The 15,144-nt window shown below is 56.2% G+C and overlaps 5 protein-coding genes across 5 annotated transcripts; 1 reads left to right on the top strand and 4 right to left on the bottom strand.

Moving 5' to 3' along the window:
- Positions 1–466: 466 nt before the first annotated feature.
- On the bottom strand, positions 467–1,232 carry CH63R_11731 (uncharacterized protein; the record flags this gene model as incomplete). Its single annotated transcript, XM_018306705.1, has 2 exons — positions 467–1,043; positions 1,126–1,232. The coding sequence occupies 2 exons, from the start codon at positions 1,230–1,232 to the stop codon at positions 467–469; spliced, it is 684 nt and encodes a 227-aa protein (XP_018153546.1).
- A 758-nt stretch (positions 1,233–1,990) lies between these two features.
- CH63R_11732 (uncharacterized protein) lies at positions 1,991–2,596 on the top strand (the record flags this gene model as incomplete). The annotated part of the gene is made up of 1 exon (XM_018306706.1): positions 1,991–2,596. The coding sequence occupies one exon, from the start codon at positions 1,991–1,993 to the stop codon at positions 2,594–2,596; it is 606 nt and encodes a 201-aa protein (XP_018153547.1).
- Positions 2,597–4,032: 1,436 nt separating this feature from the next.
- Positions 4,033–5,289, bottom strand: CH63R_11733 (Helix-loop-helix DNA-binding domain-containing protein; the record flags this gene model as incomplete). The annotated part of the gene is made up of 2 exons (XM_018306707.1): positions 4,033–4,635; positions 4,699–5,289. The coding sequence occupies 2 exons, from the start codon at positions 5,287–5,289 to the stop codon at positions 4,033–4,035; spliced, it is 1,194 nt and encodes a 397-aa protein (XP_018153548.1).
- A 2,871-nt stretch (positions 5,290–8,160) lies between these two features.
- On the bottom strand, positions 8,161–10,104 carry CH63R_11734 (Delta-1-pyrroline-5-carboxylate dehydrogenase; the record flags this gene model as incomplete). Its single annotated transcript, XM_018306708.1, has 3 exons — positions 8,161–9,660; positions 9,721–9,828; positions 9,907–10,104. The coding sequence occupies 3 exons, from the start codon at positions 10,102–10,104 to the stop codon at positions 8,161–8,163; spliced, it is 1,806 nt and encodes a 601-aa protein (XP_018153549.1).
- A 1,018-nt stretch (positions 10,105–11,122) lies between these two features.
- CH63R_11735 (Transcription factor) lies at positions 11,123–13,985 on the bottom strand (the record flags this gene model as incomplete). The annotated part of the gene is made up of 9 exons (XM_018306709.1): positions 11,123–11,889; positions 11,943–12,021; positions 12,077–12,217; positions 12,272–12,355; positions 12,410–12,519; positions 12,570–12,705; positions 12,771–12,840; positions 12,901–13,062; positions 13,120–13,985. 9 exons carry the CDS (start codon positions 13,983–13,985, stop codon positions 11,123–11,125), a joined length of 2,415 nt encoding a protein of 804 aa, XP_018153550.1.
- Between the last annotated feature and the right edge of the window lie 1,159 nt (positions 13,986–15,144).

A 15,144-nucleotide genomic window follows, 5' to 3' on the forward strand; every position in this document is an offset into this window, starting at 1 on the left:
GACCGCGATCGAAGGCTCAAACCGGATTCGCGTGTATTAAATTAAAGTCTCGATTTCAACGTTGGCTCCCCGAATGAGACCTCGAACCCCCGCACACGCTGGATATGTACGAGAATCAAGGCAGATGTTGCCTGAACTTGGTGCTTGAGCCGGTCATCCCCCTCAAACCGATCCGATCATTCGAGGTGCCTGTAAGTCCAGTGCAGTACGGAGAGGCTGCGCCGAGTTGCATAGACCGTTCTCGATTGTACTCGATCGTCGTTCGCATGCTTGGTACTCTGAAGCCCTCGTGTATCGTATGCTGGTCAAGCTCCTATCCAGGCAAGATGAAAACGTCCACCCTCTCTCCTCTTGTTCGACGGCTAACGCTTGCCGTAGGAAAGTGTCATCCCCATACATGAAACTGACTTGGCTCTGCGCTGCAAACCGAAGAACCACAGCTGCAAGCTCGTCTCCCGGTCCTTTCTTACTCGGTGAGGTCGCAGCTGAACCCCGGCACATACTCCATGAGTATTCCGGTCACTTCCAGCAACCGATTGTCGAAATCTTCTCGGACCGCCATACGCACTGTGCAATACGTCTTGGGTAACCTGATGCCCTTCTCCGCGCCCATTCGAGACTGCAAGCGACTCACCCGCTCGTTGCAGATTGCATCGCACTCGGCCTGACGATCGACCTCCTCCTCGAGCTTGTTCAGCTTTCTCGGGGCATGCTCGACCTCAGACTCGTCATCGCTCCCCCACAGGTACTCTTTGGCGGCACCCCGGTGGACGTAGTCGACAAACTCCTCCTCAAACTCGGGAGTCCACTCGCCGGTGCCCCGACGGAGGCGCAAGCCCTGCACGCAGGGCGAGAAGCGGCGGTCGAACATCTTCAGCACGGCCCTGACAGGCGGTCCGTTGGGCTTTACCACAGACACTTCCATAACGGTCCAGTCGGAAGGTTGGAATACCTGCGATATCACCATCCGCAGGTTGCCTTCGAAGGGGGGTCGGCCGCTGACGGCCAAGGCGGTCAACATGTTGCCACGGTAGTACGGATTCCTCCATGATGTCAGCTGACGAGTTTTCTCTCTCACCCATACACACACACTCTCTCTCTCTATTTATGACAACGGCGCCTTACGGTGAATATGCCATCTTCAGCCATTCCACGATGCCTTTGAAGAAATTCCCAACACCCCGCGTTAAGCCGAGGACCAAGTTTCTGATACAAGCCAGAACGGCCGACATTGTGGTTTTCCCGAACCGAAAAGGTACTTGAAGGGCCAAAAATACCAGGGAGGCCAGGTGGTAGACGTCTGTCTCGCGTGCGAGGAGTTACGACCCGCTGATAAGCCAGTTGCGAAGGGGCAGAAGAGAGGGAAGGGGGGGGCGCTCAGCGAGTGAACTGAGGGAAGTCGAGATGAAAAAAATCGCGACGACTGGGTCTGGGCTTTTTGAAGTTGCTGATGGGCACGCGAGACCCTGTTGGGTCTGCCCGATCAGGTAATCAGCTAGAGCTCATGTGGAGAAAATATCGAATCTACAGGGCGCTAGTAGCGCTTGCATGTCGCTTCCTTACCTACCTTAGGTACCTTACCTTAGATAGGTAGGTACCGAAAGCTTGCCCCCTCGGTCTTCGGTGAGTGTCGGTAGGGGGCCAGATTCGATCACCTCCATAAGGACTTGGTCCGAGCGAGCATGAACGCCCATCTCCGAAATGCTCTTCTTGCTATATTACTTCATGATGTCCCAAAGTGCTATAATACATCATCTGGTTTCCCTTTCCGGTCGCTTGGGAACCCCTCCCCTCAATTCAATGCCTCCTCTAGAACGCCGCCATCCCACCTCACCTATAGGAAACATGCACCGTCTATACGCTACATACCAGGCCCCTTTGAACTCCCATCCGCTCACCCAACCCAAGCCCTTGAAGATGGTCACCGACGACCAAGAACCGGCATAGCCACCCCGAAGCCGCGACCCACGCAGCGAAGCCACCCACAGCGATGCAGACCCCAACCGCTACCGTGCGACTCAGGATCACCTCTCGATCTATCCAGCGCTGCCTAAAGCTGAACTTTCCGAGAGACATGTGGAGCACCTCCTCGACGTCGACGTCGCCCCTCCATTTGGACCTCACCTCCATTGACCCGCGCTTGGAGAACTTCCTCTCGACACTTTCTGCCTTTCAGTCCCGCCTGGTTAGGTTTCATCAGTCACGAATGAGGTCGGGCGTGGCGCAAGTCGGGATCCAAGCGGTCACCCACACGAGAGATAGCAAATGCCTTCCTTCAGCTTGGCCTTCAACTCCAGGTACACATCCAGGTTCAGCCCCGATCTGCAACCTCACAGGCCCGTCGTCCTTGACGCCGCCCTGGCGCGGTATCGTCACTGTAGCCTTCTTGTTGGAGTTTTCTCACCATCGCCGTCGCCGCTGTCGGTTCTACTACTGTCGTCGCCATCGAAGCCCAGGTTTTCGCGGTTCCGGTTCCGCCCCCGCTGCCGTCCACGCTGACCCCGGAGTCGGCCTTCGAGATGCCCGTGTTCGAGCCGCCGACGCTGGACGCCGAGTCGTCGACCTGAGGCCTAGCTCGCCGAGGGTTTCACTCTAGTCTGGGGAAAAGTCGCTTCGAATGCTCGGCGACGGTGGGGAGCCGAAGCGGTGTCAGGAGGATTGGGGAGAGATATTATGATGCTTCTAGGTGCCTTTCTGTCGTGAGTTGTGGCGGTGATTCAGTTCGAAGCGCTCAGTAACCTTTTTGGGAGCCCCCCCCTTTTTGGTTCTTGTCAACTCTCGACCCTTTTTGCTAGCAGATGTCGTAGTCGCTTTGTCTATACAGACGTCTTTCGGGATATCTTAAAGTACTACTCCGAGCCCCCAAAGGCTTCGGTTCAGGCAGATGTACAGAACTGCCCCTTTCTTCCTCGAAGGAACGGTTCTCTCAACACGCTTTAACAGAATTTTAATTTATCTTTAAGCACCGCCAGATGTTGAAATATGCAACTCACTCGAACTTCCCAGAAGCAGAACTCACTCCGCTATAGACCAGTTTTCAACAACACCACCCCTCCCTTCCCTCCCCGAGAAACTCGTCGAAACAGCAGCCATAACGACACAAGCCCCCCCATTTCCATTTCGGTTTCAAACGTTTCCCAACCACCTCCTCTAAAAAGGCCTCTTCGCCTTGGATACCGCCAGAAAAGGGTTGTGAATTGCCACTCACACAGACCGTCCGCGTCACGTGATGTGTTGCTGGCGGGGAATGGCGGGTGAAGATGTCGTACGATGCCGCCCGACTTTTGAAACCGCAATCCCGGCATCAAACCAGCCATGGGTTCTCTCTCTCTCTCTCTCTCTCTATTTCTTCCAGGAATACCACCTAGAATATAGGGTCCCGTTGTCGGTTTAGCTCTCCTCGATGGTTTGGGCGCGAAGGCTCAAACACCTCGTTGAAAATCACCAGTCCGCCATCGTATGTTCACTTGTCAAACTTCATCCAGGAGGAAACATTACTCAGAGACTGGGTAGAGTGTATGCCATCAATTAATCGAACCTAGTCATATTGCCAGTCCCATCCAAGTTTTCGTGTTTCATACCATAAGCCAGGGTATCGATATCCCGACCCTCAATCGATGGTTCTCTTAACCGAAAACGCACAAAGACACCAAGTGTGATGCACCGCGCCCCGACCGCCTGTGACAAACCAAATGATCCCACAACCCCCGTATCCCTCTCTGCCTTTCTATGCCCCCCGTCCTATCTTTCTAAAGAAAAGCTCATGCCCGGGCTTCTAATCGGCAACCACAGAAGCACATTATCGGGCCCACCCGAGAGCTGTGGCAACGACATCTCGGGGAAAGATCTAAACCCTGGGCTATTCCAAGCTCAAGCGCATCCAGTCGTTAACTCAAGTTTTCCGTTTTGTTCCACATAATGCTTTCAAGCCCCAGAACGTGGAATTTCGTAGGGGATCAAACCGAGGCCCCCCGGCCAATGCTTGGAAGACTTCGAAAACACCTGCGATAGTGCATCGACATCTTCGTCTTCTTACGTGCTCAGCAAATCCCTCACTGACATCCCCCTTCCAGCGCTCCTCACAGCGCCACCGTTCGCACCTGTATTCGTATCTCCGACGGTCCCCCTGCGGTCACTATTCAGCATCAACAGTGCGGCCGTCGCCTCCTGATCCAGATCCCTCAACGGTGCCAACGCGGGACTTGTAAGTGCCGACCCAACGCCACCACCGTGCCCGTACCCGGCGTACGTCTGTGGCCCGAACGCAGGCGACGCGGTCGTCGACGTGCTATAGCTGTAATTTCGTGCGTGGTCCGTCGATACGGAAGAGTATGAGTCGTGGCGGTGCCTTGAGTTGGTGTCCTGCGGCAGGAGTGCCGGCGACACGGACGGCTGCTGCTGTTGCTGGACGGGCGGGAACGTCGGCGACGGAGCCTCCGAGCCGGTCATCTCGACATCATCATCAGGGTCTTCCTGAAATCTAGGGACAAATTGCGGGATGGAACCCCATGTCTCGCTGCGGCCCGAAGGGGTCTGCAAACCAGACTCGGTGGGTGAGCGGGCCTCGGACGCTTCCCGTTGAGCCTTGAGTTTGGCAACGCAGTCTTCGAGGTATCTCACGTATTCGATTGATGCCTATGAGTCCGATCCAGGTCAGTCGTTGAAAACCCACGCGCGAAGCCCATGGCCATAACTCACCTGAAGAATGGCCAGCTTGTGCATTTCCCCCGTACAAGCCGGGATCATGCCCTTCAGCACGGCGAACTCCTCATTCATCTTTGACCTGCGGCGACGCTCAATGAGACTGTGCGCCGTCTTCCTAGCAATCTTGCGACCCGCCACGCTCGTTGCGGAAGGCTGCTTTTTCTTGCCCTGAGCCGCCGGAGTGGAGGCCCCAGCCGGCGCCGCACCGGCCTTTCCCAGACCCGCAGTCCCCGACTTGGCACCGCTAGCGGTAGCCGGGGCCTCCTCAGGTTCCTCTTGCGTCGTTCTGGGCTTCATTTGGATGATTTTGCGAGACCGCGTCGGAGGGGGTGGTAGCGCGAAGCTCTCATTCGAAGCGGCCTTTTGGGCTGCCGACGAGCGCCGGCGGGACTTGACCGTCTCACTGGGCTGTACGGGGTACGGCGACGTCCGCATGTCTTTGGGGGATATTCTCGAGGCGTCTTGAACAAGAGCGGGTGGTGGCAATTCGAAAGAGAGCTGTAGTGAGTTGAAGTTCTTGGAGCCGTCTTGGCCCTTTATGTCCGTCGAGGACGCCGGCGTGGGCGGTAGCGTGGGACGCGGCATCGCGTTTTGGGTATAGATGTGCGTGTGAGAAAGTGGGAGGCAACAAGAAGGATGTACGGCCGGCTTTGGGCGATGAACAGAGCAAAAAGTACCGCCTGCGAGTATGGTCTGAACGCCGGGATGCCGAGTGAGGGAATTCGAGCTTCTGTGCTGGAGGACAAATCGGTTGACGCCTGGCTGTGAGGCTGTGCTGATGGAGAGTCGATCGGTGCAGCAATCCAATGCTGTTGTTTTTGGCTTGGCACCGAGTGTAAAAGCGCCCGTTCGACACCGTCTAGATGAGGATACAACACCGATTCGCCGGTCTCGTTCACTAGACGGGACGGAGAAGGTAAAGGGCACGCGAGGGACGGGGAGACGAGCGCATATAGCTGCTGAGACGGTGATTACAGAAGACGTCGGAGGGAGATGGAGGGTTTGAGAGAGAGAAAGAGAGATTGGGGGGGTGAGAAGGAGAAGAAGTAATGGTAGGAGGATGATGACTAGTGTCGATGCCGCATAGGATGTACAAAGTTGAGGCGGCGCACGACTTTGTCTGACTCTCGCCCACTCACCCACGCCGTCCTTGGCTTGTTCATCCTTACTTCTTCGCTCTCTACGTCTCTCGTCCAACCCTTCTTCTATCTATAACCCCGGACTGGGTGGCTTCAATCTGTTAAGGCTTTGGCCTCAGATACCCATCAACCTCTTAGCAGACGTCTGGACACCCACGCCCCCCCCGCCCCCAGTTCAATCTCTTGACCGGCGGGGAGGGGGGGGGAGGGGGAAGGGGGCGTGGTCCTTCTCTGTCTGGCATAGGTGGTAACCCTGATGGAAAGAACGACCTGGGGAGGGGGTCCAGGGCTTCGACGAACTAGGTTGAAGGAGAGAGGGCACGCGACTCCAAGCCAGAACAAGTGCCAAAGGGGAGACCCCGTAAAAAAAGGAACACAGACACGACACAAAAGAAAGAGAAAAGGCAGAAACGGCACATCCTGGGAGACCGAGAGAATGGACGACGGGCAGAAGCCAGAAGAGTGGCCAATGAGGAGGCCGGACGCAGACTCCTGGTCGAGGAAAAGGGCAAGAGAGGCAGCATCGAGGGTTCGAAGCAGCGAGCCAATCAGATGGACGGATCCGAGCACATGGTGTTCCTGAATGGCAACTAGGTACGCATACCAGCGCCAAGACCAAGCCGCAAGGTTACCTGCTTCTCTCTCTCTCTCTCTCTCTCTCTCTCTCTCTCTCTCTCTCTCTCTCTCCCCCTCCCCTCTTCTGCCGTCCCTCACAACTTCCAAGAAAGGCATGCTGCTGTCGTGCGTGCTTGTCAATCCTGCACATGGATCGCCGGTTCCCAATTGCACCTTGTCCCACGCCCTCGAGATGTGGATTCTTCTTGGTCGACTGGCCTTGCGGAGGGGTGTGGCATCCCTCGGCTGTACCAAGCCGGGTTCAATGCGGCCTTGCTCCAAAAAATTAAAGGGCCAAGAAACCAGAGGCACGAGACATGTGCTCAAGATTCTGTTGGCCGACTGGTTGAACCTCAAATCCAAATTTGCTCGGGGTCGTGGTCTGGTCGTGGTCGTGTGCGTGTGTTGCTCGTGTGCTCGCGTGCTCATGCCAAAAACGTGCCTCTTACCAGTATCTGTTATGGAGCGGGATGTTGATTCGGATGACCTAGGGGCTCCAGCCCACGTCCTGCCCGTCAAGTGAGCACGTGGGCAAATACGCTCCCTTCCATCTACAACTTCGTCCCCTCCACCGCGCCCGCGATGACACTTCCTGACTCGGATTGGTCTCGTGTCGGCCAGACTCGTCGACCATCATCAATTGCCTTGGAGCAGCCCGCGTAGCAGGACAAGCTGCAGTAGTCAAGAGGCCGCCCGTCGCCGCGTGCTTGAGGAAACTGCCAGAGGCGAAAGCCGCCGGAAAGGCTCACGGCAGGCCGGCTGCCTCTGTAATCAAGGGGCACTACGATCCGACTTGCCTCTTTCTGAACTCCCATGACTGGTGAACCACCCCCCGGTGAAGCAAAAACCGGGACCGAAACTCTATTTAAGAGGAGCTGGACGGCGAAGCTCTCTGGTGTACGCTTCATGGGGGACGCCGTCTCGATTTAGACTAGCGTCTGAATCCCCCAGGCAATGTTAGCAAGAGGGCAGCGCAGGGGCCAAGGCCCAACACAGCTTCCGAGACTTTGGGAACTCCAGCGAGAAGCTTGGTTCACATCAGTTCTCCCCCTCCTGGTCCAGTTCGACATCAGACACCTCAACGTAAGCACGTGACGGTGTGATCTCGCCTTCAACCGCCTTGCGAGGTGGATGAACTAACAAAGAGCATACTGTCTGTGCCCCGTGTCCCTCGTCGAGCGCGTTCTCGGCCAGGCCATGTTGCCATCCCTTTCCTCCTGCCCTGATGCTTATTTGCTTGCAAAAAGACACGGGGTTTCTTCTAAAAGGCAGCTCCAGACGCACACATATATAGATACTATCCTCCGCCCCTCTTCGTATGGTCGACATGCTCTGAGCTGTCGCCAAGTCTTGGCGGTAGACCACCCACAACTACGCTGCACAGGTCCGGCTTCACGCTTTGTCTTAATGCAATGTTCCGATGACCAGAAATTTATTCGAGGAAACCAAACCTTCCATAACACTCTCGATCTCATAGATTGGGGAGAAATAAGAAGAAACAAATCCCGGATTGCTTCATTGTGATCGTACCAAAATGCTCGTAACCCACTTCCCCTCAACTCAACGCCATAGTGAGCGAAGGTGTGTAGGTAGATAATCCAGATGATCCCATCCCTATGCCAAGAAATACAAATACCGCCCTGTTTCGCAATTTTACAGCCTTCTCCCACGCTTGCCCTTCACGCGCATCTATCTTCCTATTTTAAACTTCGTTGGAGGGATACTCGACCTTGGTCGTCGCCGCAAATTCCTCCTTGATGCTCCTCACGCTCACGAACCGGCTGAGCAGGTTCTGGCTGCCGGCCTTATCGTTCGTTCCGCTCGCCCTGCCGCCGCCAAACGGCTGCTGTCCCACCACGGCGCCCGTGCTCTTGCAATTGATGTAGAAGTTGCCCGCCGAGTTACGCAGCCTGTCCTCGGCGAACCGCACCGCCGCGCGGTCGGCCGCAAAGATGGATCCCGTGAGGCCGTATTCGCCCGTCGAGTCGACGAGGTCGCACGCGGACGAGAAGGCCTGCTCCGGGTGGGTCGTGTCGTCGTACACGTAGATTGTCAGCACGGGTCCGAAGAGCTCGGTGCTTAGCAGCTTGTGGTTCTTGTTGGTCGTTTGGTAGATGGTGGGGTGCACGAAGTACCCCTTGGATGAGTCGTACGTGCCGCCCGCGATGAGCTCCAGCTCCGCGTCCTCTTTGGCCTCGTCGATGACGCCCGAGAGCTTCTTGAACGATCCCTCGTGGATGACGGGGCCCATGAAATTGCTGTGGTCGGCGGGGTTGCCAATCTTGATCTTGCTGACCTCGGCGGCCAGACCCTCCTTGAACTTGGGCCAGATCGACCGGGGCACGTACGCCCTCGACGTCGCGCTGCACTTCTGGCCCTGGAACTCGAACGCGCCGCGGATGGTCTGCTTGACGGCGTTGTCGACGTCGGCGGAGGAGTGGATCAGGTGGAAGTTTTTGCCGCCCGTCTCACCGACGATCCTGGGGTACGACTGGTAGTGGCCCTTGGCAACACCGTCGCCGATGGCGCCGTACAGCTTGCGGAAGATGGCGGTGCTGCCAGTGTAGTGAAGCGCAGCGAACTTCTTGTGCTCTAACACGGCCTTGGTGACCCCCTCTGGGTTGCCGGGCACGAACTGGATGACATCGCGGGGCAAGCCGGCCTCAATCAGAATGTTGTAGACGAGCCAATTGGACGCGATGGCGTAGTCGCTGGGCTTCCAGACGACGACGTTGCCAAGCAGCGCCGGCGCACCGGGAAGGTTACCGGCGATGGCGGTGAAGTTGAAGGGGCTGACGGCGTACACGAAGCCCTCGAGCGCCCGGTACTCGACGCGGTTCCACACGCCAGGGCTGTTGTGCACCGGCTGCTGGGCGTACAGCTCCTCGGCGTACTTGACGTTGAAGCGCAGGAAGTCGACCAGCTCTGCGGCGGCGTCGATCTCGGCCTGCCACGCGTTCTTGCCCTGGCCCACCATAGTAGCGGCCATGATGTCGTAGCGGTACTTGGTGGCGATGAGGTCGGCGGCCTTGAGGAAGACGGCGGCGCGGTCGGCGAAGGGGAGGGCCTCCCACGAGGGCTTGGCCTGGAGGGCCGATTCGATTGCCTTCTTGACATCGGACGGCGAGGCCTGGTGGTACGTCGCTACGGTGGTGTTGTGGTCGGCCGGGTTGACTTGATTTCTGGTGTTGCCAGTCTTGATCTAGAGAGTCTGTCAGCTGTCTTGTCGGTCGATTGGCGGTCGAGAAATAGCGATACTGACCTCCTTGCCATCAATAACAATGGGCACCTCCAAGGGCAGCTTGTTTTCCAGGGCGTTGAGCGCGGCGGTCAGCCCTTCGCGCTGAGCAGAACCTTTCGCGTAGTGTTGCTAGTGATTGTCAGCTTTCTATTTACCCCACACTACATGCCCAACTCTCAAAAGCTCCGTGTAGAGTGTCTCACTCACATTGGGCTCGTTGTTGATGCTGGGGACCTTGAATGCAGCAAAGGTCGCCGTTCTAACTGCGGGCCTTGTCGCGGAGACAGGCAGACGTCTTGTGAGACGGCTGGTCGAAGCAGCAGAGACGCTGCGTCCGAGGGATGTGATGCGGGCTGAGCTCCGAAGTTGGGAGTTCAAGAGCCCAGTTGCTCGTGTGGACGCCATGATGAGCAGTGATGAGCAGTTATGAACGGCAGCAGCAGAGCAACGCCTTCCAGCGATGGATTGGACAGGAAAGAGTTCCTCCAAGGAGACACACTAAAGCGGCGAAGGGGTTGTGAGGCGGGAGGTTGACGGTCAATCAATGGTTGGAGTTTGGAGCAGGTTATATTTCGGGGCGGATAAATGCACGGCATCTGACTAGTTATAAGGTTTCCATGCAATGAATGAAGAGCCTTCGTTCCTGGATTTTAGGAGCAATCGTCGGCACGCCTTGCGCGTTCTCCCCCCGACAACCGTCGGGTGGCCACGGGTTAAGAATGCGACGGGCCAGCTCTCGAGACGCGGACGGAGAGCTTGTGAGGGGCTGCGTAGGTTCGGGACGCTGGATTCAGAGGGAGCGGATTACTCGGAGACCAATGATGTCGGGGCATGGTGTCACTCACTGCTGATAAGTTCTGCCTCAGTAGTCTCCGCCTGCCTATCGCTGCTATTCCTGCACTTTGCGGGGAAAGTATTAGCCAATCAAAAACGCCAATTGTATCGTTGGACTGGGTGGAGATTTTGATAACAGCGGACTTGATCGGCTCAGCGGACCTGGCAGATAAGCCCCCCGATCCCGACTTTACGAAATCGGGATCGGATGCGCATCCCGACATGGAGACGCGGCATGTATTGTTTCTCCTAGCTGCTAAAAGAGAAGAAAAGTAAGATGAATTATAACATTATGATAGAGAAGGGAAAAAAAATCATGCCCCGTTCTCGGGCCCATCTTTCTGGGTCTCCCGCGGCTTGATATATCCAGCAAACAATGCAGAGCTCAGGCTCCCATATACACCCACTCTGGATATTCTACACCCGTCTATCACTAGGCAATATGGGTTGCTCGCTTCATGGTTATAACGTAATGCAACCATCGACACTTCGGATCGGCCTTCCGATCGCCGGAGTACCAATGGCTGCAAAAGTTTGATGCCACCTCGAAACTTCATCGGGCGTTCACGACATGGTCGCTCAGAGCCTTCTATTCTCCGTGCCCATTGGGGCGCTCCTGCTCAGGGAATGCCTCGACCGGCTCAGGCTGACTCTGGTATATGAGTTGAGGCACAGTGACACCGTAGCCCTCAGTGATACCTTCGCGGTTGGATTGATCGATCTCGACACGGATGCAGATGTCCAAGCTGCCGTCATTGCCGGTACCGTGCTGTTTCCCGGCAGCCTTATGCTTTGAGCCGGACTCGACCTCGCCATTGTGTAGGAAATCATGCCCGCCCTTGCCCGAAATCACAGATCGCGTATCGCCGCTGGTAGGCGCCGCAAGTCCCTGGTTGGGCGAGTTTTCAGTCAATATGGCAAAGTTGCGACTGGGCATCGTTACATGGTTGGAGCCCGACGTCTTGCTCGAGTCACCCGGGTCCTTGTCGAAGAACTTGAGCAGGGTCTCGTCAGTGTCGTGGTTCAGATGGTGGATCTTGTTCCGCCTGGCCAGCAGGTTCGCAATAGCCGCTGGCGGCGGCTTATTGGTGATGGCCGAAGAGACCACATTGGCCATGTAGCGGTGGTCGTTCTCTGTGGCAATCTTGAGGCGAGGGTTGGAGTAGAAGCGGCCCATGGCCGCCAAGTGCACATCACCACCCAAAATGGTTATGCGGACCGAGAACTCGGACGAAATGGCCTGCAGCCTCTCGACGAGAGCGTTGCGCTCCTTTTTATGGGTCCTGGCCGTGTAGTGGTCGTCGAGATCATCGAGCAAGTCGATGCTGCCGTCGAAGTGGTTAAAGACACCACCAGCTAGAAACGGTAAGCCAACTAGCAACTTGAGCAGGTCTTACTAGAGCACGTACCGAAGCCGAATCTGCGGTTCAAGAACTTCACGGGGCCCATGATAGGGCTCCTGAAAACATTCTCGAGCCAGGTCAAGCGCTGTCGAATGGTTAGCTTTCAATACGATCAATCACGCGAGGCGACATGAACTCACAGGGTATGCTATCGGGATTCCCAGCAGGAGAATCAAGTGCTTGAACGGGCGCCCCGATTCGGCAGCCGACTTCAGCTCCTGCCTCAGGCGGCCAAAGATCAAGTCGTACGTCTCTGGATAGTTGATTTGGTGGCGCGTACGCTACAAAACGTCAGTCCTTTCCCAATCCCTTGCGCAGTCTTTGGGTACACGTACCTCGGTTCGAGCGTCAATACCGAGGAAGGCAATACGCGCTCCCAATCGGGCGAACATGTTATGCGAGTGCTCAGCCACATAGGGCTAAACTTGTTAGTCACGTCTTTGAGGGGCGAGAGGTGCCAACTTAGCACTTACGCCGGGCTGCTTTCCAACAATGTAACTGGGGTCTGATTTGGCAGGGGCAACATAGCTGTCCATGAGCTGATTGGGGTCGAGACCTTGGCCCTCGGATGTCGTGGTATGGTCTGGCCGTGAGTCAGTAACCAATCTCATCTTGATTGAACATCAAGCTCACCCGAGGTATAGGTAGACGCTGGCGGGGGAAGGTGGTGCTGGAACAGCATGTAGTACTTGTGAGCAGTTCCACCAATGCCCCTGAACACGTCGCATCGCATGAAGTCGTCGACGTAAGAACCGAACCCGTCGATGATCTGTGTTCTCAGATCAGCTCATTCCCATCACGTGCGCAATTCACGGGTGTTTTGTTTCAACATACATCGTGGTCATCCCATATGTTGAGCTGGGGGATCTGGGCATTGGCAGTCGCGAAGGGCTCCGTTGAGTACCTGCTTCCAGTGTCAGACCCTATGGCGCTCTATCCAGGCACCCTCTGGCATTCCACATACCAGCGAATGTAGTTCTTCAAGTAGTAGTCGTCGCAAGCCTGGCGAAGCTTCTCCGGAAAGGGGAAGTGTTTGCGCTTCTTGGGGTTCGAGATCTCGGTCCATTCACGCAGGGGCCCGTCGACTCGAATGCCGTCGTTGTAGATCTGATCACCTCCTCCGAGCCTTTGTGGCCGTTAGCAACGCGTCCTTGCACCAGATCAAGCAAGACATGGGACTCACATGACATGAAATGGCCGTTCTTTGTGGTGCCTGTTGACATCGTTCCACAGGGCGGGACCACTCCAGGCGTCTTCGTCCGTACCCACACTGAATCCGTTGCAAGAATGGAACATGATGCGCATCGACTCGTGGATGGGGGGGACGAAGAAGTGATAGCGGTCGGGTCGGATGGTGGCGGACTGTCGCATATCCGGAATCAAGTACTCCCACTTCGCCTCGGCTTGACTGAGAACAAGAGATATGTCGAAGGCCCAGAAGGTATTGCGCGGGTCGGAGTAGAGGCATTGCCCCTGAATTTCCGCGTCATTCGTGTTGCTGCCGGTTGCTGCGCCGGAGTCGGAGGCATTGACGGCGCCGTTGGTGCCATCCACTCCATTCGTCTCAGCATGAGCCTGCCGGCCATTGACCGTGTCGGCAGGGCGTAGAACCAGGTGAGGAGCGAAACTCTGCGTCTTACCGCCGCCCTTGGCGACAATCAAGACACTCCCGTACCAACGGTCGCCGTCCATCCTGCGGTAGTTGAGTAGCGGGCCGCAGATGATCTCCCTGCCGTCAGGGGGTTCCTGCTCGTTGGCGTGAGTCGGGTTCGAGCGCGGCTCCTCCTGGCCAGCAGCCTCACCGGCGGCGATCATAATGGGTTTGAAATTGGGAGCAGCATTGGGGTTCTCGGGCTCGACACGGTCGCGGTTCAGGAAGCTGGCCAGATCGTTCGTGGTTCCTCGTTCTTGGGGATCGCGGGGCTGAGCGTGGGCGGCGACGGCATGACGCGCGAAAGCCGAGCTCTCTTGATGACGCCATCTGTTGGAGGAAGCGTGAGGGTTGTGCTCGACATCATCGAGAGCTTCTCCTTGGGGACGAGAAGCCATGGTTGCGATTGTCTGTTGGAACTGAGGTTTGTTTTTTCGTCTTTGTCCTGGGAGGAAGCTGTTAGTTTCTCCAAAGGACGACAGAAGTGTCACTGGGCAACAGTGGCTGCTCACAATGTCTCGGCGCAGAGATTAGACCGACAGGGTTTGTTTGCGCGCGGCTGTCAGCTGCAGCCTCCAGGGATAGCTGCTTGCGATTGAGTAGCTCCGGGGCTATCGAGAATCGGGAATCTGGTATTGCGACGAGGGAGGGAAATGCAAGACGGCGACAGCGGCAACTTCAGGGACAGAGAAGGGAAAGGAAGAAAGGGGGGAAAGGATGGGAAAGATAAATTGAAAAGAGGGTGTCGTCGAATCCCACCACAAATCGCACCAGGAAAGGGTGTGTCGTGTTGTATTGGATTGCATGCTTTGCTTGCCCCCCCCCGGTAGCGCCAGTACACATAGGATTTGGAGTGGTAGGGATTGTCGTCAGTGGGGGACAGCCCACTACGCCAACCGCTGCGAGCGACGCGCTACTGCTGGAAACTGGACCTGATGAAGCTGGTGGCACTCCGTAGGTTAAGGTAGTGTAGTGTAGTATGAGTTACTAGCATAGTGCTACCCGTTCGTGCTGAGATGCTGCAAGGTGGGTGGACCGGACGATCAATCAGCAACCTAGTGGTAGGGGTCAACCCGGGACGGACCAAATCCGAGGGAAGAGAGTTGGCGACCGTGGAGTTCACAGGACTGAGGGGCTCGGAAAGGAGACGGTGCTCGTGCTTCTCAATGTGCCATTTCCTGGCCGGATTTTGTTCTGCAATTCTTTGAAGAATGGATTCTGTCCATATTCAGCGGGCATTGTCACATCCAACACCATATAGATGGATGGCCTTGGCCGATGACGCGCAATAAGAGGAACGAATCTCTGTATCTCGTCGTGGGTCATCTTGAGTAGCGTGGCTACCTACCCACCTGCGACTCCAGAGCGCAGTCCTTGGTGCAGCAATCACAAGCTGACATTGACAAATTAGAACCGGTATTTCCATCTCCCGAGTCCTATTGGATTCCATTCGTGCAAATGTCCGTAATACATCTTTGTTGTGCTCTGTCAACCGTAGGTCGGGAGAAACAGCCAGCACCAGTCCCATCTCTTGCGATTGGGCCACTTAAAAGCGAG

Source organism: Colletotrichum higginsianum, chromosome 8 (assembly GCF_001672515.1).
Source record: "Colletotrichum higginsianum IMI 349063 chromosome 8, whole genome shotgun sequence".
NCBI classification, from domain to species: domain Eukaryota; kingdom Fungi; phylum Ascomycota; class Sordariomycetes; order Glomerellales; family Glomerellaceae; genus Colletotrichum; species Colletotrichum higginsianum.